This window comes from Capsella rubella, unplaced genomic scaffold, assembly GCF_000375325.1.
Source record: "Capsella rubella cultivar Monte Gargano unplaced genomic scaffold, Caprub1_0 scaffold_6, whole genome shotgun sequence".
In the NCBI taxonomy this organism is placed as follows: Eukaryota; Viridiplantae; Streptophyta; class Magnoliopsida; order Brassicales; family Brassicaceae; genus Capsella; species Capsella rubella.
In genome coordinates, this window is record NW_006238918.1 from 5,853,987 (window position 1) to 5,877,811 (window position 23,825).

Below are 23,825 nucleotides of genomic sequence, written 5' to 3' on the forward strand. Positions count from 1 at the left end.
TTGAGTTCCCCAAATTAATTTGGTTGGGGTTTCAAGAAAAGAAAAAAAGAATAACGTCTAAGCAAAATGGAAACCTTGAATAGTGAATAACTTATTGATCAAGTAGAAAAATAATGATTGAAAATGTAGATAGCTTTGTGGACTTTCCTCTATATTTAAGCAAAAATCAAATTAGAAATTTTGAAAATGTATTTTTTCCTAAGTCATGTTACATGTACATTCTTTACGGAGAGATTTTTGGTTTTTTGGTTATCTTATTTTTGGGTCGATATTATAAAGAAGAACAGTGGTCATTGCTGAAGAGTTATAGCACCCAAAGAAGCATATAAGTGTGAGAAAACACATTATTTGGGTATTTTATATCTATCTATCTTTATGTAATAATATTTGTGGTTCGTGTTTGTTGAAATTTTTCAAGTGGTACGCTTAAGTCTAAGAGCGGTTACAAAAACATGCATTAATTAAGCAAAATCAATTTTTAGCTTGGACTAATTTGATGATTAACCACAAGATCCTTAATTTTATTCTGTCTGCTTTATTGTCAATTAATCTTTTTGATTCTTCTCTTTATCTTATAAAACCATTATTTTCATGATACGATCATTCTAATCGCACTTTTATGTATGTAGAGAGTTTCTTTCCTTTCTTTGCTTCAGAGAGTTTGATTGCATCCATCCTCTTGCCATTTCAGGATCTTTTGACACATAACACTTGATTATGAGAATCAATGAGCGACTTCTCTATCTAATCTTACAGTTTGTTCATCTTCTTGAATTTAATTTTCACCGATCGACTTTGGAGTTTGTTTTGTATCACAAGTCGAACAAAGTTCATAGCTAATTAAAATTTATCAATACAATAGTTTTAATTCCCTGATCTATTCTTATCTCCCGGATTGTTTTTGTTAAAGTAGGTTGATTTTGTGTATTCTCTACAGATCCGAAATTCTTAATAATCAAGAACTTGTCATTTATATATTTGTCAAGCATCCCATATGAATCAATGAACAATGTCAAAATTATGGTTAAACTAATCTTTTGTCATGTTCTACTTTTGATATTTAATATAACACATACAGTATAATAAAACTTTATAATATTCTCTTATTCAAATCGGAACATGTTATCATCATATTAAAAAAATACATATAAATTCAAACTGTTGTGATCATATCAGTGAAAAGAAACAAAATGTGTATATTAAGACCTCAGTCACGTTAAGATAATATCACTATAGTCTATAGTATAAACAAACACAAACTCAGTTCATGAAATCAAAAGTTTGTGTGCCCGCCTAATCCTTTATTTTATCTTAATAGTCGTATACACCCAATTATCATAAGATTAATTAGAGGATCATCAAATATCACATTGCAGATATATAATCAACCATTGGATTGATGAATGATTGAGAATTATATAAATTTAGTAGATTATAATTAAAATTAAAACTAGTGACAGGTTGGATAGATAATGTTGTCTTTTGCCAACTTTTTTTTTTCTTAACTCTTTTTAGCATTTCTGTCTTCCACTTTGTAAAAAATTTCCTAGGTTGGCAGCAAACTCAAAAGCATCTTAATACCTCTCTTTATATACAAAATCCAAGTTACTTTTTCTTCATTAATGGTTCATATTATTCCTTAAAACCAAACCTAGAAACAATTTGCCCAATAACACAAAAAGTGGATAAGTATTCACTAAACCAGTCTTAATCATACTTTCAACTCCAGGAAAAAAGGAACTACAGTAACAAGTTTATTGAAGGTTCCACATCAAATATTAAAGAGTCAATCGTTTTCTCAAACAAGTGGATCTCAGTTTCCAACTACGAAAAGTAGAAACCTTTATACATACATACAATGCCAATGTAAAACAAAATGCTTCATAAAAACCAAACCCCAGCAAGAAAGAAAGATCACAACTTTCTAACCTCTACCTAGGCTTGGTATAATAACTATGTAATTTTTTACAGACTTATTAATATTTATAGCTATGTAATGATGATATCTTTGAAGTTTGGGGGATAAAAAGATCACTTCCATTTCTTGAAGAACTTCCCCTTGTGCTTCCCAAACATCCCATGTTTCCAGCGTTTTCCGAATTTCCCGTGCTTGAACTTGCCGTGTTTAAACTTCCCGTGACCGTGATACCCGTAGCCATAGCCGTGACCGTGGTGGTGACCATAGTGTCCATGGTGAGACATATGGTGAGCACCAGCTGCTGCAGCCAGTCCACCAGCTATCATCGCTCCTAGACCTCCGTGGTGATGTCCTGTAACATTAATTGGATTTCCTCATTAAACATCAAGTCAAAGGTCTCAATTGTTTCAAATGTCATTTGCTATGTTTTACAAATGTAGTTTGTTTTGAAGATACAAAAGGTTATAGAGTCATTTGGCGAAAAAAAAATACGCAACTATACAATAAAAGCAAATACAGAACAACAATCAAAAGCCTAAATACCACCAACATGTAATTATGTAAAGACATTTGTATGAGGAAGAATGTAAAGTAGAGATTGAAATTACCAGAGTGAGATGGACGATGATAACCGGCTGGAGGATAACCAGCTGGAGGGTAACCACCGTGTGGAGGATAAGCAGCTGGTGGATAGCCATAATGAGGAGGAGGCGGAGGGGGTGGCGGGTATGCATAAGGAGCTCCATAACCATGACCATGATGACCATAACCGTGACCATGAGGCGGGTAATGTCCGCCTGCAAATCCTGCTAAGTGGTGAAAGAGTCCTTTGTCCTTGTGATTATGATGATCATCTCCCATTTTTTTTTGTGACACTTTGGTTTTCAGAGTAAAGGGTTACTAAACTGTAAAGAAGAAAACACATTGGCATTAGATTATGAAAGACAACAGATAACTTTGTCACATAAACTCTGTGTGAGGATAAGTACTAATAGGCTAAGTGAATGTCCGCGTCGACTCAAAATTTCAAAAGTTAATGCTAGTAAAAAAATACTCAACTTCAAGAGAGACAAATTATATACGATGTGATCTTAAAAGAGAACTCAACAGAACATGTTCAAAAGTTTAAGAAAAGGATAAGAGAAGAGCAAAAAACAGTTATTTCTTTGATCGACAATTCATTCACAGAAGGATGCTTCTGATTAAGAAACTTCACCAAACAATCAAATCCGACTTCTCTAAGCGAACAAAAATAATCAATTTTGTTGTGAAAACATTTAGAAGTTTATAGAACTGTTCTAGGGTTTTTAAAAAATCTTAGCTTCAGTAAGCTCAACATAGACAGAACATATAGATCCCCATATCAGTTTCAGTGAGCTCATCATAGACAGAACATAAAGATCCCCAAATCAGCTTCAGTAAGCTTAACATAGACAGAACATAAAGATCCCCATATCACGAGATTGAATGCTACTATTCAACACACAAAACACAGAAATTAGAAATTTAAACAAAAAAGAAGAAGATGTGAGTACCAACCTTTAGGGTTCTTTTTAATCTGATTATCGCGGATTCGACACTGCGACGGTCTTCAAGCAATTGCCCAGAAAGAAAGAACGAGACTTGATTCGATTTCGTAATTCTGAAAAGATCACGGTCCCGTCGTCTGCAATATATATACTTCCGCGTTTGTCGAAAGCAGAGGAAACGCCTGAGACGTAGTTTCCACGCACGCGCTTTATTTTTCCTTCATTTATAAGTTTTTTTTCTCTCTATTTTCAACATTGGTCCTATCCGACCAATTAAATCATCTTTCAAAACTTATTAAAAGAATGAAAAAATAGTACGAATAAGTTCTATAGATAATGAAAAATAATCACGATAAGGATGAAGGATCTGATTCCAGTCAAATTAAGACACACCCTAATCCATTACAAAATTCTTTTTAAAGTCACGTGACTTGTTTAATCAAACTAAAAAGTCCGGTACGGTTTGGTTTAAAACGACTCGGTTATTCAACTTAAACGACCAGATTGAGGGAGACTGAATCATGTAAGCTGACGTTTCTGGTAAAGTCTTCTGTAGATTCTTGCACCTTCGTATTCTGCGTGTATCTCTCTTTCCGTTCGTATACCCATCGGGTTTTTCATCACCCAACCATCATCCTCTGTTTCAACTGTGTCCACATGTTGGAGAGCATTTGATTCCTCGTCGAACTGATCTCTCATGTCTTGAGCTACATCCAGTACATCTGATTGCACAAAGATCTGTGGACAAGCCAAACACACAAAAAACAAGTATATTAAGTATGTACAAGCTTTTGGTAGACTTTGGAGGGCAGAGAAAGCTATTACAGATAATTCAAGTCTTCTCTACCTTTCCGCCGGGTTTTAGGTTTTGAATAATGGAATTCACCAAGGGCTTTTGGACAACACGTCTCTTTTGATGACGTTTCTTGAAATGAGGATCTGGACACTGCATTTTTTACAATCCCCAAAACAAAGAAGTTGGATCAGCATTATCCCATCAAGATAGAGACTGGAAACATTCTCTTACTCGGATGCTTATTACAACTTTTCTTCATCACTTACCAAGATTGAGACAATCTCCAACGGTCCAGGATAACTTGTTATAAGCTGTTCAAAGGAAACCATGGCGTTTGCAAATATGAAGTGTCTGAAAACCCATCCAAATATCCATCAAAGTAAGTTAGTATAACACAGAGGCGGCGTATTCTAAACATCTTCTTAAGTTTTTTTGGAAACTTACACGTTTGAAAGTCCGAGATCATCCACCCAAAAGTTGGCGCGTTTGACCAGCTGCAAAGAAATGTGGGAAATTGAACTTGTTAAGACCAATGTTACCCAAACTACAACTAGCTAATGCAGATGATTAGTCAAGTGAATTTGAAATTGTCAACGAAGCTTGATGCCTACTTTCTTACGTATCTCCAGCCCCAAGTAATTTCTCGATCCAGCATCCTTATTAGCTAGCCATAGGAGAAATCTGCCACTACCTAAAATATAAAGAAGTAACCACATTGTTAGTTGAAGAATCCAAATCCAAAAACCATTTATAAGGGAGAGACTCAAGAACAGAAATCAAATAGGAAAGTTTTGTTTTTTAAAGTCGACAACACATTTCAAGTATGAGAGAGGTGCAAGACCAGGAAAAATTTAAGGGAGAGCTATTTGACTGCCCAAAATCGAATTTAGATTCCACAGAAAGATGACAAATTATGCAACCAAAAGCTTCCAAGAGAACTAATCTGTAAATGTAACTCATCAACTAAGAGAACAATATTGGTGGTAAAATAATGTTTCCCTCCTACGAAATCATCTTTCGCGCATAGCTCGAAGAAGCATAAATCAACTTAAGGAAATAAACTATAAACAGAGTTGAGTTGAGAGAAAACACAAGTCCCACAAGTTGTAAGTAAGCTCACAAGTTACCACTTCCAATATCCACCATCAGAGGAAGTGATGGATCCTTATAAACTTCATCCCAAACAGGAACTGGAGCTGGTTTCTATCAGAAAGAAAGACCTTTGTAAATCATTTATGCCATCTCACATAACATGGTAAAAAGCTGTCACAAACTTTGCAACATTATCCACTTACAGAGAAAGAGGAACTGAGAGGATTAACATGCTGCCTGATTCTTACATGACCCACGTCCTGAAACAAACACAGAGAGAAAAAAACATATGATAACTCAATCCTAACCACTAATTAGAAGAGCCTACGACGATGAAAAGCTCTCTACTTGGAACAACAGAGAGAAAATATAACATTTATCCGAAATACGAGCAATACCCAGAAACCAAAATATTGGAAACAAAATTGAAATTAGAGTTAACAAAGAAATGAATAGCAAAGAAAGGAGGATACTTCAAATATCTTATGCATGAGGTTTAGCTCTGCATACTCCAAATCCACCAATTCATTGCTTCTCAGTTCCTTTAAATCGACACAAACTGAGGTAGACGCAGACGCAGAGTTAAATGCTCTGAAGCTGCTACAGTGTCGAGGGGTTTTGTATCCGCTCGTGAAGAGATACGGCGATGAAGCTAGGGAAAACACCCTTTTCGCCAGAAGCAATGGTGTAGTTGAAGACGAAGAGCAAGCTTGACATAGAGTAGCCATTTTTTTGTTCGGAGGATAAAAGCAGGATTCGATTAATTGGATTCAACCATAAAAATGTTTTCTTTTCAGTGTTCTTTCTTCTGGTGCCTGAGTTATGAGAAAGAGGAGGCAGCTGTGTTTTCTCAATCTATAAAAATAAATCTTTCAAGAGTTTTGTACTTAATGTGATGAGATTTGAAACAAATGGGGTGTTTTCGTAAATACAACAAAATATACCAGAACATGTGGATTTTAAACACTCAGCTTTCTCCGCTTGAACTCTCAGAGCCACTTATTAGGATGGCCTCAGCGATTCTTCCATCGCTCAGGCTGAGGCCAAACTTCTCCGCTGTCGCGTCATCCTCCTCCTCCTCTTCCGCCGGTGAAGTCAAACACCGTCCCGCCGTCATTCTCCCGGTAATTAACGTCCTCATGATTTCTGAATGAGAATACTATAGTTGAAAATGTGGTTCCACAGATAAATAAGAGATTTTTATTTTTAGTTTCACTTAATTCTCTGTTTCGTGTAGTTTTAGATTTTCTAGATTCTTCCTTTTGAAACGTATTTAAAGTCCAAAACTTGGTTTCTGAGTTATATGATTCCATAGTGGGTTTCATATCTCAATAAATGGTTCCTTTGTGGAATTGGATTTTAGGGGTTAGGGAACAATTCAGGAGACTACAAGAAGTTGGAGGTAACATTGGGTGAGTACGGTGTTCCTTCCGTGGTTGCAGCTGTCTCAAGGCTTGATTGGTTTAGGAATGCAGCCGGTTTGGTTGATCCAGCCTACTGGCGTGGCACGCTCCGCCCTCGTCCTGTTCTTGATTGGTACCTGTTTTTTTTGTGAATGTTGTGTTTTGGAATTTTTGGGTGGTTTCAAATGATGAATCTTGTTTATGGATGATCAGGTACTTGAATAGAATTGATGATGCAGTCCGTGAAGCCAATGTGTTAGCTCAAGGTAAATCTCACATTTTGATTTGGATGCAGATAGGTTAAGCTAAAACTTGTTGCTTTGTGTTTTTGGATCATACTTAGCTGCTAGTTTCGTCCCTTGTAGGTCAAGGATTGTCATTGATTGGACACTCAGCTGGAGGTTGGCTTGCTCGAGTTTACATGGAAGAATACGGAAACTCTGATATCTCCTTGTTGTTGACGCTTGGTACGCCTCACTTGTAGGTAACAAAATGTCAATTTACTTTCTTAGACCTCTTGAGAGATATTGCTTCAATGTTCTAACTATGTGGTTTTGTAACCCGTTTAGACCACCACCGAGAGGACAATCAGGAGTTATTGACCAAACAAGAGGTCTTCTCTACTATGTCGAAGATCATTGTGCAAAAGCTGTTTACACTCCTGAGCTGAGATATGTCTGTATTGCCGGGAGGTAAAGGCTTCTTCTTTAAACCAATATTTGTGAAACCTATGTCTAAACTTGGAATCTGAATTTTTTACTTCATACTTAGATACATTCGTGGAGCTCCTTTGGTGGACAATGCAGATGCAGATGTTGATTCTGATGTGACTGTTGGAATCGATAGCGGAGAAGCGATTTCAGAGCTTTCTATATCAAGCAACAAGAAGAACGATTCATCGGTTTCTTCAGGGCCTAGTTTCCGCGCTCGTTTTATAGGGCAAGGATACAAGCAAGTGTGTGGAAGAGCTGATGTGTGGGGTGATGGAGTGGTTCCTGAGGTTTCAGCTCATCTTGAAGGTGCACTTAATGTTAGCTTCGACGGTGTTTACCACTCACCTGTTGGTTCGGACGATGAAACCAGACCTTGGTATGGCTCACCGCTTATTGTAAAGGACTGGATTCACCACCTCCTTGAGTGATTTTGCAACATTGATTACAACTTCCTCAAGAACGTTATGTCCTAATTGTTTCAATCTCTTCACCTACAAAACAAACTCTAATCACATTGTATATTTATATTTTACTCTTTTGAACCCTTATCTGTTAAATGTCATCAATCATGTATACTTTCTCAAAGATACTGGAAAATCGAAACCTTCAGAGAATCAACTGTTTCAGCGTCTTTCACGGCAGAAGAGGACAAAAAGGTTTTATTTTTATGTTGACTCTGACTCTGTCTCTGACTTTTCCGTTTTGGAGAATCAATCACTAGATGATGATGATAGTAGAAACAATTTCTTATGTGAAAATAGCAACAATTTTTATGTGGTAAAGCTCAGAGAGAATCCATGGCTTCTCATTCTTCTTCGTCTTCTTCAGCCGTATGGAGAACGGACGTTTTCGTGAGTTTTAGAGGAGAAGATGTGCGTAAAACATTTGTGAGCCATCTCTTCTCCGAGCTTGATCGGATGGGGATCAACGCTTTCAGAGACGATTTGGATCTACAGAGAGGTAAATCCATCTCCCCAGAGCTTGGAGATGCGATCAAAGGCTCCAGATTCGCCATCGTCGTGGTCTCTAGGAACTACGCAGCTTCAAGCTGGTGTTTAGACGAGCTCTTGAAGATCATGGAATGTGAAGAAACGATTAACCAGACAGTTTTACCCATTTTCTACGAGGTTGATCCTTCGGAGGTGAGATCACAGAGGGGAGGTATTGGTGAACATGTTGAGAGTCACAGTGATAAAGAGAAAGTGAGAAAATGGAAAGAAGCTTTGACGAAGTTGGCTTCTATTTCTGGTGAAGATTCTCGGAATTGGTAAGTTTCTAAGATAGTCTAGTTGGTGTGTATTTAAAGTTATTAAAGTGATGAACTTTGTATGGTAGGAGGGATGAGTCGAAGCTGATTAAGAAGGTTGTTAAAGACATATCTGATCAACTGGTTTCGACTTTATATGATGATTCAGAAGGGTTGATTGGTATGAGTTCCCATATGGACTTTCTGCATTCTATGATGTCTATGGAGGACGAAGATGTTCGGATGGTGGGGATTTGGGGAATGGGTGGAGTTGGCAAAACTACGATTGCTAAATACTTATACAATCAACTCTCATTTCGATTTCAAGCTCATTGCTTCATGGATAATGTGAAGGAAGTCAGTAACAGATATGGAGTTAGGCGTTTACAAGGGGAGTTTTTATGCAGAATGTTTCGAGAGAGAGAGAAAGAAGCGTGGGACTCGGTTTCTTTTCGTAGCATGATAAAAGAAAGGTTAAGACATAAAAGGGTTTTGATTGTGCTCGACGATGTAGATAGATCTGAGCAACTGAATGAACTGGTGAAAGAGATTGATTGGTTTGGTCCGGGAAGCAGAATCATTGTGACAACACGGGATAGACATTTGCTAGTTTCTCATGGCATAGATTTGGTATATAAAGTGAGGTGTTTACCCAAAAAAGAAGCTCTCCAGCTCTTTTCTTACTATGCTTTCAGAAATGAGATTATAATTCCACATGGGTTTCAAGAGTTATCGGTGCAAGCTATTAACTATGCTTCTGGTCTTCCACTGGCCCTACGAGTTTTAGGCTGCTTTCTCTGTCGAAGAAGCCAAAAAGAATGGCAAAGCACCCTTGCAAGGCTTAAAACTTACCCTCATAGTGAAATCATGGATGTTCTGAGAGTTAGCTACGATGGATTGGATGAGCAAGAGAAGGCTATTTTTCTCTATATATCATGCTTCTATAACATGAAGCATGTCGATTATGTCATAAAAATTCTGGATCTTTGTGGCTATGCTGCTGCAATCAGTATCACAGTTCTTACAGAGAAGTCTTTGATAGCTGTATCAAATGGATGCATAAAGATGCATGATTTGCTTGAACGGATGGGTAGAGAGCTTGTTCGTTTACAAGCAGTTAACAACCCAACCCAACGGTTACTTTTATGGGATCCTGAAGACATCTGTGAGTTGCTCTCAGAAAATTCTACTGTAAGTTAAAGTGCATGTGCTTCTCTTCTCAATCCATCTTTTTAGAATCTTCATGTAAATGATTTTGACTTTTGATAGCTTCTTCTTAATTTCTTTAGGGAACACAACTTGTTGAAGGGATCTCTCTGAACCTCTCTGAAATTTCTGAGGTATTTGCCAGTGATCGAGCTTTTGAAGGATTATCTAATCTCAAGCTTCTCAACTTCTATGATCTTTCGTTTGATGGAGAGACTAGACTGCATCTACCTGATGGCCTCAGTAATCTCCCACGGAAGCTTCGTTATCTACGTTGGGATGGATACCCTTTAAAGACTATGCCTTCAAGATTTTGTCCTGATTTTCTTGTTGAACTTTGTATAAGTAATAGCAATCTTGAAAAACTTTGGGATGGGATCCAGGTAATTTCTCTATATAAACTGCAGATAATTTCCCTTTTTGTTATTTGTTATTGGACGAGATGCTAAAACAGTTTGATGTAATAATTTTCAGCCTCTAAGGAACTTGAAGAAAATGGATCTTACTCGCTGTAAATACCTTGTCGAAATTCCTGATCTCTCGAAAGCCACAAATCTGGAGGAGTTAAACCTTTCCTATTCCCAAAGATTGGTTGAGGTTACCCCATCTATCAAGAATCTTAAGAGACTTTCTAGCTTCTACCTGACTAATTGCATCCAACTCAAGAACATTCCGGTTGGAATAACTTTGAAGTCGCTTGAGACATTGGACATGAGTGGATGCTCAAGTCTAAAGCGTTTTCCAGAAATTTGTTGGAATACTATAAGACTCTATCTGAGCAGTACAAAGATAGAGGAACTTCCATCATCAATCAGCCGTCTCTCTTATCTCGTCGAATTGGATATGTCAGATTGCCAGAGACTCAGGACTCTTCCAAGCTCTGTAAGGCACTTGGTCTCACTTAAATCCATGAATTTGGACGGTTGCAAACATCTTGAGAACCTCCCAGACACATTACAGAACCTAACATCTCTTGAAACTCTTGAAATGTCTGGTTGCCTTAATGTCAATGAGTTCCCTCGTGCTGCCACAAATATAGAACTTCTGCGTATATCTGAAACATCAATTGAAGAAATTCCTGCAAGGATCTGTAATCTCTCTCAGCTTAGGTCCTTGGATATTTCAGAAAACAAAAGACTGAAATCACTTCCTGTAAGCATTTCTGAGCTAAGATCACTTGAAAAGCTCAAGCTTTCTGGATGTTCTTTACTGGAGAGTTTTCCACCAGAAATCTGTCAGACAATGAGCTGCTTGAGGTGGTTTGATTTAGATCGGACTAGTATTAAAGAACTACCTGAAAACATTGGGAATTTAGTAGCTCTTGAGGTTCTTCAAGCCAGTAAAACAGTTATAAGGCGAGCACCTTGGTCCATTGCAAAACTTTCTCGTCTTCAACTTTTAGCTATTGGGAATAGTTCCTATACTCCAGAAGGTTTGTTGCATTCTGCTTGTCCTCCCTTATCAAGGTTTGATGACTTGAGAGCTCTGAGCCTAAGCAACATGAACATGATAGAGATCCCTAACAGTATTGGTAACTTATGGAATCTGCTAGAACTAGATCTGAGTGGAAACAATTTCAAGTTCGTCCCTGCAAGCATCAAACGGCTCACCAAGTTGAACAGACTGAATTTAAACAATTGCCAGAGACTTCAGGCATTGCCCGATGAGCTTCCACGAGGTCTCTTGTATATCTACATCCATGGCTGCACATCCCTAGTAAGTATCTCAGGTTGCTTCAACCAATGTTGTCTGCGTAATCTTGTAGCTAGCAACTGTTACAACTTGGATCAAGCAGCGCGGATTCTCATTCACCGTAACATGAAGCTAGAGTCAGCAAAACCAGAACATTCTTATTTTCCTGGAAATGATGTACCCGCTTGCTTCAGTCACCAAGTCATGGGTCCTTCTCTGAATATACGCTTACCTCAGAGTGAATCGTCTGACATTCTAGGATTTTCTGCCTGCATCATGATTGGAGCTGATGGACAGTACCCGATGAACAGTCTGAAGATACACTGCACTTGTATTTTAAAAGATGCTGATTCTTGTGAGCTGATTATTATGGATGAGGTGTGGTATCCTGATCCAAAAGCTTTTCCAAAGATGTGTTTTGGATCAGATCACCTTCTTTTATTCAGCAGAACATGCATGTCCATGGGAGCTTACAACGAAGCCCTGTTCGAATTTTCAATTGAAAACACAGGAGGATCTTCTAGCCCGCTTGGAGAGATTAAAAAATGTGCAGTGCACCTTATATCATTCAAAGACATGATGCGAGAGTCTGACAGAATTCAGAATTCTGATTTGGATCTTTCAAAGGTATTTGACGAAGCAAGAGTTTTGAATAGAAGAGCATATGAAACTGAGTTCTTGCGCGAGCCACCAAGTCCCAAGAGGATCAAGTTTCATGGAACTGAATTCTTACATCAACCAAATGTTATCCGAGAGTGAAAGATTCACCTTGTTGGCTTGTATACATAATTATATATCGATTGATATTTGATACTTATATTTTGCTAGCATCAATACATCATGAACTTGATCTTTGAACAAGCAAGTACAACAAAACCTCCTCTGTAAGAAGCAAAAGTTCAAGTGACAAGATTTACTATGATAGAGAGTGAACATAACGAACCCGAAGAGATAAAATACAATCTAAAAACCTCCCGGAGACGCGATATAAAAAGCCACTTACTGCTACCTCGACTCTACATGTTGCGTTGCTAGAAAAAATAAAGAAAAGAAAAAACCATCTAATCTTTTTCTACCTACAAGTGCTGTGTACAAACAAATTCTTGCCTTTCGGGATGATTTAAGACGTGCGATTGTACTTGAGATGTTGCTCATAGAATTCAATCAGCTGGTGTAAAAAAAACAAACATATTTAGAAACTCTTATAAGAAACTTCCAAATGAGCAAGCGCAGAAAAAAAAGCTGTAAAGATAATCGTACCAGATGAGGATTGTGAGCCTTGAGAAATCTGTTGTCCACCATCACTTCCTTCCCATCAGACCTATGAGAGTAGCCAAATAAGTAAATATGAAATCAAATTGCGGAGAAATGACCAAAGCTCAAATGAGACAAACCTCAGCGCTAAAAAGGTCACCAACACATCCTGGACATTGTCTGATACAGATGCTGAAAAGCTCATCGGTTTAAGTATCTTCGTGATGTCCAACTCCTCAATCTTGGTTTTCTGAGACAAATTATTATTTTCCATCACACCAGGATACTCGTTCCCGAGCCTTGCAATCCTACCAAAAGAGTCTAATGTAGTCAAATCTGGTGTCAGATTCTGATCTGTAGGTGTTGTGTGGTTGTTGCTTGTGGATCCATCTTGTTTGAACCTTTTCACAGAACCAGACTTCCTCCGCTTAGCACCTATGAAACGACTGTTCTTATCAAGCTCCTTAGGATAAACCTTGAGAAGGCCGTTGGGTCTTACATTATCACCTTCAGAACCAATGCCTACTCCTTGAGAACATCCTGCACCATTACTATTATTGACTGGTCCCCTTAACTCGTTAAGGGTTGGATCATACTCTTTCTCATCTTCAATCAAAGGAACTTGCCGTACCATCCCAACACTTCCGCTGTTGGCTTCAACTTGGCTGGATGCATAAGCATTCTTTGCTTCCCCATCTTCTTTTAGAAGACTTGAACCGCTTAGGTCTAGTGGCCCAGGAATATCAGGAAGGGAGTTGTTGAGAGACGTAGAAGAGTCAGATTTCTCCGCAGCCTCATGTGATGTAGATGTTAAGCGTTGCTTCTTCTTCATCTGAGAATGAGGACCACCATATTTGCGCTTCCGCTTCCTACCCGGCTTTCCTGGCCTTAAACTTTGAAACAAGAAGGCAAATCCACACATTAAACCAACAAAATCCATGAAACAATCAATTGAATGTATCATTAAACTACTAAATAAGATGCATTTATTTACCTTCCTTCAAATGCATCAATAACATCAGCGATAGACTGGAGATTCTCTAAAGGCTCCCATGTGTTGGCTGTTTCGGGCCACCCACGCCTTTCACAACCGAGTTTATAACTTATGTCAATGGAAAAGCATATGTTTGATCAAGAACACAAACTTAAAAAATGAAAACGAGTATGATTTGTAGAACTCACCATTTAATTAGATACTGGACCTTGCCCTACAAATCAAAAAGCACCATCCAATACACGTTAGAGCGGAAGAACCAATAAACTAAAAGGCAGAATGAGTCAATCAAGCAATCAAAAACAGAAAGAAGAAGATATTAAACAGTAAAGATCACCAAACCACCAATCTCTTCCTACAACACAACAACCCCAGAATCTTAACACTATAATCAGCTTTAGATTATAAACTACTTTGCGATTTCTTTCTCTCCTAGAATCTGTTAGGATCATTACTGATCACCAAAGCAGCCAAATTTCTCACACCAACGTGTAAACAATGAGAAGAAGTAACCTAATCTAAAACTTACAAAACCTAAAACCTCCAGAGTTGTTGCTAAAAAAGAAACCACATTTGCTGAAAATAAGGCAAAACAATGGGAGGCTCACTTTTCTAACTCTCTTACGACGTATAGCTTCGATTTCGAAATACCCATCATCAAGCTTTTGCCTTTCCTCTTGCCCTCCTTGTCCTTCTCTTTCTCCTTGTCCTTCTCCTTCTCCTTCATCTCCCTCATCTCCTCCATCATCTTCATCCTCATCTTCGTCTTCATCTCCATCCCCATCCTCTGTACGCCTATCATCACCCATCTCGCGAAGAATCGACTCACCACTTCCAGCTCCAGCTCCAGCTCCAGCTCCTACTCCTCCTCCGCCGTCGTCACTGACAAACCCACCGTCTCCACTAATTTTCCGGGTTTCTCCGACAGCTTCCACAGCCGTCTCAGCGTCACCAGCTTCGTTCAACACCTGGGTTTTCTTCTTAAGACTTGCCCCTTTCATATCCTGGAGTATTCGAGAGCTCAAACCTGAAGGAGGGGCTAATCTGTAAATCGCCTTCTTCTCCTCTTCTTATCCTTTAACAGAATCAACGATTTTGGATGAAGAAACGAGAAGCAGCAACAAAAAATCAAAAAAATCAAAAAAAGGGAGAGGAAAGATTGAAACTTTCCCTATTTCTGAGGTTTTGGAGATGTTTGCAGGAAGAAGACCTGACCCTGACCTGAAAGACCAGTTTTTTTTCACTTTTTTGCATTGTCCTTTTTTTTTCTTTTCTTTTTTTTCAAAAAAAAAAAATTAATGATAACATCACAATTAATATGTGATTAGAAGATATTAATTGTGATGGGTAATTAATATTCGTTCACTAGAAAAATATATCAAAATATTGGTTTTTCACTTACAAAAATTATTATTTGAAACAACACTAGTATAAAATTTTATACATATTGAAGAAGGTAAAAGGCAATTCCTCACAAACAATAATGGAAAATTGTTATTAATTTGTTTTTTTTCCCAACAAAATGGAAACTTACTGTCTTTTTTCTTTCTTCATTACTGTCTTTAGATAAGCAGCAGAACAACCATAATAATATGAAAACATCCATTTGTTGAATTAATATCTAAGAAACAAAAAAAAATATTAGTAAATGATGAAACGTAGAAGTTTTTGAAATATGCAAACAAAGGTTAAGTAAAGAAGAAAAAAACGGTAATTATTTTTAAGAACGAGACAATCAGTCAATGTAAAATGTCATGCCAAGTTTTGATCATGTTCGATAACAAAAAGACCTTGTATATGTTAATTTCTAACGTACGTGTAAACTTGGGAAATATCTTACTTGTTACAATACGTTAGATCATATAGCTTGGCAAGAAAATGCCATTGACAGATAAGTTGATCACATATATGTATTAAACGACCGATGCCGATTCTTGCAGTTGAAAAGTATAGATCTCTTGATTCTATCATTCCGATTAAGTTGCATGGTTGGTAATTCTATCTATATTCTAGAAGTGTCTTCTTCATTTGATTCAATCGAAATTTGTGTTTTTGTTCTTAGTTCTTCTTCACTAATTCGATTTTTTTGTGTTTCCGAATATTTGCTCACTAGATGATGAACATCATGGAGAAGACACATCTAGGATGCACATTTTTGTCTTTTGTTCTCTTGATCGTGATTACGTATTTACGTATAGCTAGAGTTTTGGCCTAAACTTATTGTGAGCAATATTATTCTATTTGTCAAATAGTTTGGGCCTCAACTTATTGTGAGCTAGCAATTATACTAATCGAAAATTGTGTCTTGATTAGTTCTTCTATACTAAATTATGCAAATTTTGAATATAGCTTTCTTTAGATTTTAAATTGTTACTATACATATTATTTTTTAGTTTATTATTCCCATCGATAATGTTCGATTTATTATCAAATCTCTACATGTAAAACGCATGGTAACTGGAGTACATAAAGTCGAGTTATACTGAAATAAAATAAAAGAGTCATAAATTTAGATATCAAACCTTTAACTAAAAAAATTCCTTCTTATAAATTTTTGCAATTTAGTTAAGATTTTTTTTTTATAATAAAATGATAGCTTTACTGTTATTTTAAAATTCTAAAGGATGAACGAGAAAAAGATGTAAAGTTTTGACTAACATAGATTATGAGTTTCTTATCAATGGTTATATGGTGTTTTGATCCAGAGGAAAAAAAAAAAAAGAGTTGCCTGATAAAAGATTTGTAACATTTTTTAAAATTATATATATTAAAGAATTATTTTTAAAAATACACGATTACATACAGCACTCAAACAGTTCGTTTTCGTACAAACAAAATACAGTATACATCCAAGCTTAAGTATAACTAAAATTTCAAGCCTTCCCATATACTGTAAGCGAAAACAAAAATAAAATTTTTAAATCCCAATAATAACTTATTTAAAAACGACTTTTTCTCCGACTAAAAGAAAAACTTTAACATTCTTAACCTTATTTAAATGATAATGAGAGTTGCATTAACCTAATAATGCAATCTCAACACATGTACTTCATTTTTTAAAGCCAATGTAAAAAAACACAAATACTATTTTCCGAAAACAAAAGCAATTTTTAAAACTTCTTTTTATGTCTATATATATATTACTTCCTTTCTTCATCTCTCAATCGAAAGAGTATTCGATTCCTGTAACGTTAGAGACCAAAGTTTCATACGCTCGTTCGTCTTCTTAACCTGTGATTAGATCAAGATTTAACTTCCAATTGATATTATTCAAAATGTCGAATTAACTAAGAGTGAATGTTTGAAGTAAATTACCTCCACTTCCCAGTCAGTTTTGTAAATAACATAACTCAATATCAACGATTGGAGACCAACTCCAACCAACATCCCAGACCAGAGTCCCTGTAATTTAAAAGCATACAATATAATTAAGGCATTATTAAACTTATTAATCATTACATGATCTCTATGGTAAGAGTAATGGATATTAACTAATTATTATAGCGAGTTGTTATTTATGTACCTTAACACCAAAATGGAAAACCCAAATAAAGAGGACACCTAAAGGAACACCAATTGCATAATAAGATGCTAAGTTCACAAATGCTACCATACTCTGCATCCCTGCTCCAATTGCTACCCCTGTGTCATATGTTTAAATGTTAAACCTCTTGTGTGGTTACAAAAGAGTGAAATCCAAAAGTATAGGTTATAATTTTTATATATATGCCTAATAAAAAAGGTTTGTTCGTCTAACCAGAGAGAACGGGCTGGATGATGTTGAGGATTATAGATATGCTAAGGACGATGGAGAGATCATCGACAGCGTCCGAAACTGCATGGCTGTCGGAGAACAAATACGAAATCTGACCACCAAACGCTAGGCAAATAACCGAACATATCACACCGATCACCGCTGACACCACAAGCACCACTTTTATCGAGAACCTCACCGCGTCCGCATCACCTTTTCCCAATTCGTTTGCCACTCGTACGCTGCATTTTTTTTTTTTTGTTAACTGGAGTATTATAAACAAAGAATATATGTATAAATCAAAATATTGTGAAGAATGAGTGGTATACGTAGTTGCTTACCATGCTGCACCCAACAAGCCGAGGCATATGTTCAGCTCCCAGGTGTAGATATATTGGCTGAAAGTTTCAGTTGAATAAGCAAAACAAATTTTTTTAAAAAAAAAAAAAATAAAACAACAACGCTAGCTTATTCCAATATTATATATTTTGCATGGTATATTTAAGTAGTACGTACCATATGGCGAAAGCAGAAATTGCGATATTCGCATCCTTTGCATATCCAGACATCAAGACGAGGATGCTCGTATACCAGTACTCTAAGCTGTTCAAAGCAGGAAACAAACAAGAAGAGCCATTAGGAATCTCTAAAAGCCTACACAGCCTTAATTTTCATGTATCATCCCGCGAAAATAAAGAAGTAAGAAAAAAATACCAAAGCATGAAGCCAGAGGAAACAGATAACTTGAACATGGGAATAAGATCAACAAAAGCAGCAGTGCTAAAGCCGGTCCAAGTATGAGGGCACCACCCTCCAAACACATACACAAACTCGGCTATTACTATTGACCACGAGCTTACATTAAGCCCTAGAAGCGCACCATGGATCCCCATCCCCATCACGCTAACACACCACCACGTCACCGCAATGTCCAAGACCAGGGCTATGACCGAGAGAACACCTATGATGGCGTTTTTCATCTGCGCTTGGAGATACATTTGCATTGTCATTGTGAAGACGATGCTGTAGAGATAAGGGATGACCCAAGCGTAGATCTCATCTATCGTCTCGGTGATCTCAACGTTTTGGCCTAGTGACCGGAGAATGGGACCGGCGAAGACTATGAAAGGGACGAAGAGAGTGGCTACAAAGGAGTCTACTATCCAAGAACGTTGTAGGTATATACCCATCATGTGGTATTGTTCTGCTCCGTATGCTTGTCCACACAACGTCTCCGTAGCACTTGACATACCTGCCTGTAATATCACCATGAGATCCAGTTACATAACCTTTTTATTTGTCATGGTTTAAGCGACACAACTACGAAATTAGCACAAACCATTAGGTTATACGTACGTGTACATGTACGTGTGATGTACTGATGATCTTGATCAATTATAGTTTAATCTTACCTCTATCATATATGTAACATTCATTACTTTCCGTCGTATGGGCTTATGCATAAATCATACTAAGTCGATCAAACCAGTGTGAAACCACAACTTTTTTAATTTCTTTGCGAGTATATATAATAAATTATACTTTTTAATCTAATAATTACTATGATTGGTTAATCAGCAAATACAAACATAAAATAAAATAAATTTATTTGCCTTTTGTAAAGTATGATAAAAATATAGCGACGAAAATCAAAAGTATTTCAATATATCATAATATTCATATATATACAATGGATCGTATAGTTAGGGAGAATAAGTACCATAATACCGTAGATGAAGCGCATGAAAGTGGTTTGAAGGAGAGCATAAGCAGCGATACCCGTTTCACTGGAGTGGCCAATGAAGGCTTGAGCCACCACTATGCATCCAAAAGACATCACTCTGAACAAAGTTGATGGTAAAGCTATTCTCCACATCTTCCTTACTTCAGTCGAGATCTTCTTCCTCAGGTAGAGAATCTCCCTCCTCTGTCCTGTCTCTGAGTCTTTTAGTAGCAGCCTCTCTTCCATTTCCCCACCACCACCACCCCCACTACTCATTCTTTGATTTTCTCTAAGCAACAAAAAAAAAAAAAAAAAAATCTACAATAACTAATTGGTCAAGTGTCACTCTAGGTCTCTAGCTAAGTTTCATCCATGTTTATATGAAAAGAAAAAAAATGAGGACTAAACGCGACTATCTCCACACACGCGTCAACGATTATATAGAGATGCTAAGTGCATCCAAAATTCCTAAAATATATATAAAACTTTTTCTTGGAACGAATCTTCAACAAATAATACAGCCTATATCGATCAGAATATATATACATATGCATGTTAGCATGTATATGTACTTAAAGAGTTTTCTTTTGTTTGTAGAAGTATGGAGTACTTACCTCTTAAACTTAGTGATCAAAGTGGGAAGAGTCGGAGAAACCAAGAACAAAAAGATGTTTCTCAGAAAATTCAAAAGATTAAAAGGAAAAAAGAAAGAAGAAGAGTGATATTTTCTTTCTCTCTCTCTTGGAAATGTGGTAGACGTATAAAAACGCTTGTCTATATATAGCGAAAGACAGCGAAAAAAGAGAAAAGGGTTGAATAGAACAACTTTTTTGGTAAGTTAAAAAGAGTTATATGTACATATACTGAGAGAGATGATAGTGGTTGAGTTGAGTGTGTATACAAACAACGTAACATAAAAGTGTATATATTACTCTTATGTGGAAACGTTTTAGAAAGGAAATGTGTCGTTTTGTTTGTTTAAAGGAAATTAACAATGTGCAATTGTCTTTTTCTTATATCAAGTGCTGTAAATATTACCTCTAGTTAGTCCTTTTTGGATTTGGATAGACCCATTTGTTGTAGTTAAGATGTTTCTTTTATTTATGATTTATATAAAAAACGTTAGATGTGTCATCTTTTGTTTTGTTCATAAAACTCTAAATTTTTACAACAGTTTGATAGAAAAAGAAATTCTGGTGTTACTCTTATTAGTAGTTCTTGTTCATGAGTCCAAAGTTTAAGTGAGAATCTAATCGAGTGTGTAAGGGGAAACAATTATATAAAATATAAAATATAAAATTGTTCTTAAACGGTTTTATATCTGAAAACAATATAAAATGAAAATTCTGTTTTTTTAGCAGTTTTTTTTTTTGGGTGTAATGTTAAAATAATATACGTTGAGATGAATTCTATATGAGTAATCAGTTTTGATTATTATACGTTGTGTAATCTGGATATATATCATGAGAAAATGACATATTTACAACCAAAAAAAAGAACAGACGATCTTTTGTAGAAAACCTAATCTCGATTTTTTTATTTTTTTTTTAAAACATCGCTAGTTTTGTTTCGACAAAGGGGAGAAGAAGGTGAGAGGTATAAGTATAACCAAACCAAGATAGAGACTTAGTAAAGAGAGAGAACCAATCGAGGGTGAAGTGTGGGGATGTGTTGTTGTCCACGTGCTCGGAAAGATTCATCTAAACCCATGCATCCTCACATCTATAAAAGTTTGGACTTAAATTTCAAGTAAATGATCATTAACATGAGAATCTCTCTCTTTTACTCATGTATAGATCGAGCTTTAACTTTTGAGTAGAATGAATAAATAAATAAAAAATAGAACAGTGGCTCTAATTAGTCTTAGCTTTATCCACCTAATAGGAAATTTTCTTTTAAACCAAATTTTTAGTAAATGTTTTCCGGTAATTACTTACCTTATTAGTTTTATAAACTAAAACTATATAAGATGGTTACTCATCGTGAGTCGTGACACTAATATAATACATCAGTCCGCTTATAAGTTTTTTTTAGTAAATCTTTTTCTAGTTAATTACTTACCTTATTCATTTTTATTTATAAACTAAAAATACAAGCGGACTGATCTATTTTTCCAAATTGTGACTCGATGGATGATACGACTAAAATCCTCCCTTTATAGCGGACAAGTCCGCATAGTCCTCGTTCGATATGATAAGTTAAACGCATTACTCAGTAACTTTAAATAAAACAAATGATAGTTCACTAATTTGCAAAGAATTGTAAGTATTACTTAGTAGATTGTATATTTCATGTCTACGGATGGATTCTTTGATTCATTCTCTATTGCATGCATAAATTAGCTAACTTATAGCTAACTTATATATATATATATATATATATTTTATTTTTTTTACCTATATTTTTTCTTACATTTATAACTCTGTTCTGCTAATCACGAAAGCGGTTTATGCTCGACCGATGACCGATCCCTATTGGTCGCGAAGCCCCTGACCAGGTTAAAGTGTTTATTATTTCAGTATGATAGTTACTACTTACAAGGTCCCTAGCTAGCTTAATCTCCTGACCAGCTTCGTGTTTGCTATATTTCAATATCTGAGAAGATTTTTTCTAATAAGAAACATGACTACGCATTTGTTTAATGAAACCTTGGAAAACTCGAGATGATTCTAATTAAGCCTCAAAAATGACACGAGGGGGACCTAATATTATCTACACGTTTATGAATACATTGTGACAATTCCTTCCTAACTTGCCCGTCCACGTCTTGATTGAATGGATCATGGATTATATACGTTTTGATTGGATACTTCCATCTGTTTCGTCTTCATTTTAACATTTCTACAAAACCCTGCATTATTTATTTTTCGATGTATATTTTCCTATATTCGTTATCTTTGAGCTTTTATTTATTTTTTTTATTTTTTTTTCAAATACTATATTTTTGTATACTTATGAGTTATGACTCATCCATCCAACTTTTGTCCCATAGTTATAGTTATTATATTCCTTGGTTGTCAAGTATTAAATTTAGCATGCAGCAACATGTGGGTATTTATTAATTTGTTTAATTTTGACCAGTTGTTTATTTTAGTATGATTTCTTTTCTCTTTTTTTGACATGTTTAGCCCACTTTCAAATTTGCTATTCCAGTGTAACATTTTCATGTTTTATGTACACAAAACGTCTACAACAATTATATAAGGAATTTGTTAAGTCCAATTTTTGTTTTCTTAATCATATATGAAGTCCACACATAACATACGCTGCTACGCAACTTCAAGTTTCATATTCATTAGCCGTATACTGTGGGTAGCATAACATATTCTTGAATAAAACAAAAGTTATTGGTGAAAATAAATATTAACTTTCGTTCTTTTTTTTTTCTGAACAAACTTTATAAAAATATACATTTCTTTCTATAATCTTTTCATGAAAATAAATAGCTCACCTAACGACTGACAAGGTATGAACGGTCTCTTTAGCTAAAGAGTTATAACTTTTATGTATATATTATAATATAATTAATTTAATTTAAATAAGTTTATCTTTAATAGGATAGGCACAAGCAAATTTACTTGCAGTGTCCTACTATCAAGATTATACAATTTACTTTAAGAATTCAAAAAAAAAAAAACTATTCACGATATGATGACATAATAAAGAGGTTTCAGTATCTCTATGTAATTTTTGTGTTATGTTAAAGTGTGAAACTTCTACCGATTAGCATATTCTTGGTAAATTGCTCAACTATGTAAGGTAAAACAAAAAAAAACAAAAGACTGAGACAACATCTCATTAAAAAGACGATAGGTATCGTCGTATCGAAGATCAAATCTAACATGGACTGGTCAATTGGTGGTAGATGGTGGACCGTCGAAGATTTGTGTGTGGATGGTGTCCAATATCGATATTCATGATGATCGTATTTATTAGATTCATTGATTGTAATTTATTATGACAATGGTATATTTCGTTCGTGTCAATAAAAATTGGCTGGACAGAGTAGGTGGTTTCATTGAAGAATTGAACGACCGTAGGTAAACAAGTGTTCTGAATTTGGCACAGCTTCATGTATACATCGGTATGTCATAACTGATGATCATCGGTTTTAAATATATAAAGAAAAATGTATTAATTATTATCCGCCGAAAAAATGATTTGATTGATGGTAATTCTAACTGCATGCAAGAAAATAAATTGCATTATTGAAAGGTTCCTTTTGCAACACTGGAAAGTATATAATAAGTCGGATCGATCAATATGTAGGTCATAGAGGGTTGTCATAGATCTTTTTATCTCTTTTAAAACTGAAACTGTATTAGATTTTCTCCCTAAGTGTTGTGGTGCAATACTGCAATTGGGTATTTAAGAATGAAGATGAAACATTGAAACGTAGTTTCTGCAGGACCATTATGTGTAGTCACTGATGACGAGAGTCCTTCGTACATATATTTATGTCTAAGTTGGGTGTAGTTATATGAATATATACATAAATTAATTTT

At 35.8% G+C, this 23,825-nt stretch overlaps 6 protein-coding genes across 7 annotated transcripts; 2 read left to right on the forward strand and 4 right to left on the reverse strand.

The window, feature by feature from the left end:
• Positions 1-1,732: 1,732 nt before the first annotated feature.
• Positions 1,733-3,701, reverse strand: LOC17882299 (glycine-rich protein A3). The gene is made up of 3 exons (XM_006286333.2): positions 3,458-3,701; positions 2,527-2,823; positions 1,733-2,270 (listed from the first exon to the last, which is right to left on the reverse strand). Exons 2-3 carry the CDS (start codon positions 2,777-2,779, stop codon positions 2,032-2,034), a joined length of 492 nt encoding a protein of 163 aa, XP_006286395.1. The 5' UTR covers positions 2,780-2,823; positions 3,458-3,701; the 3' UTR covers positions 1,733-2,031.
• An 80-nt stretch (positions 3,702-3,781) lies between these two features.
• On the reverse strand, positions 3,782-6,213 carry LOC17881632 (tRNA (guanine-N(7)-)-methyltransferase). Its single transcript, XM_006288240.2, has 8 exons — positions 5,809-6,213; positions 5,539-5,595; positions 5,371-5,446; positions 4,855-4,934; positions 4,688-4,737; positions 4,510-4,594; positions 4,295-4,393; positions 3,782-4,185 (listed from the first exon to the last, which is right to left on the reverse strand). Exons 1-8 carry the CDS (start codon positions 6,061-6,063, stop codon positions 3,967-3,969), a joined length of 921 nt encoding a protein of 306 aa, XP_006288302.1. The 5' UTR covers positions 6,064-6,213; the 3' UTR covers positions 3,782-3,966.
• A 90-nt stretch (positions 6,214-6,303) lies between these two features.
• Positions 6,304-8,065, forward strand: LOC17882793. 2 transcript variants are annotated; one of them, XM_006286558.2, is made up of 6 exons: positions 6,304-6,459; positions 6,699-6,871; positions 6,952-7,004; positions 7,104-7,218; positions 7,308-7,430; positions 7,510-8,065. In XM_006286558.2, exons 1-6 carry the CDS (start codon positions 6,343-6,345, stop codon positions 7,877-7,879), a joined length of 951 nt encoding a protein of 316 aa, XP_006286620.1. In that variant the 5' UTR covers positions 6,304-6,342; the 3' UTR covers positions 7,880-8,065. The 2 variants fall into 2 exon arrangements, with proteins under 2 accessions (XP_006286620.1, XP_023637015.1); XM_023781247.1 differs by having other exon boundaries at positions 6,699-6,796.
• Positions 8,066-8,168: 103 nt separating this feature from the next.
• On the forward strand, positions 8,169-12,456 carry LOC17883186 (disease resistance protein TAO1). The gene is made up of 4 exons (XM_006290155.2): positions 8,169-8,718; positions 8,787-9,888; positions 9,987-10,286; positions 10,378-12,456. The coding sequence occupies exons 1-4, from the start codon at positions 8,249-8,251 to the stop codon at positions 12,352-12,354; spliced, it is 3,849 nt and encodes a 1,282-aa protein (XP_006290217.1). The 5' UTR covers positions 8,169-8,248; the 3' UTR covers positions 12,355-12,456.
• A 5-nt stretch (positions 12,457-12,461) lies between these two features.
• On the reverse strand, positions 12,462-15,064 carry LOC17883080 (chromo domain-containing protein LHP1). Its single transcript, XM_006287660.2, has 6 exons — positions 14,452-15,064; positions 14,032-14,057; positions 13,844-13,930; positions 12,990-13,742; positions 12,856-12,916; positions 12,462-12,763 (listed from the first exon to the last, which is right to left on the reverse strand). Exons 1-6 carry the CDS (start codon positions 14,842-14,844, stop codon positions 12,716-12,718), a joined length of 1,368 nt encoding a protein of 455 aa, XP_006287722.1. The 5' UTR covers positions 14,845-15,064; the 3' UTR covers positions 12,462-12,715.
• A 1,741-nt stretch (positions 15,065-16,805) lies between these two features.
• On the reverse strand, positions 16,806-20,047 carry LOC17884215 (protein DETOXIFICATION 25). The gene is made up of 9 exons (XM_006287392.2): positions 19,935-20,047; positions 19,318-19,609; positions 18,312-18,853; positions 18,114-18,200; positions 17,939-17,995; positions 17,601-17,839; positions 17,367-17,485; positions 17,159-17,245; positions 16,806-17,074 (listed from the first exon to the last, which is right to left on the reverse strand). Exons 2-9 carry the CDS (start codon positions 19,594-19,596, stop codon positions 16,997-16,999), a joined length of 1,488 nt encoding a protein of 495 aa, XP_006287454.2. The 5' UTR covers positions 19,597-19,609; positions 19,935-20,047; the 3' UTR covers positions 16,806-16,996.
• Between the last annotated feature and the right edge of the window lie 3,778 nt (positions 20,048-23,825).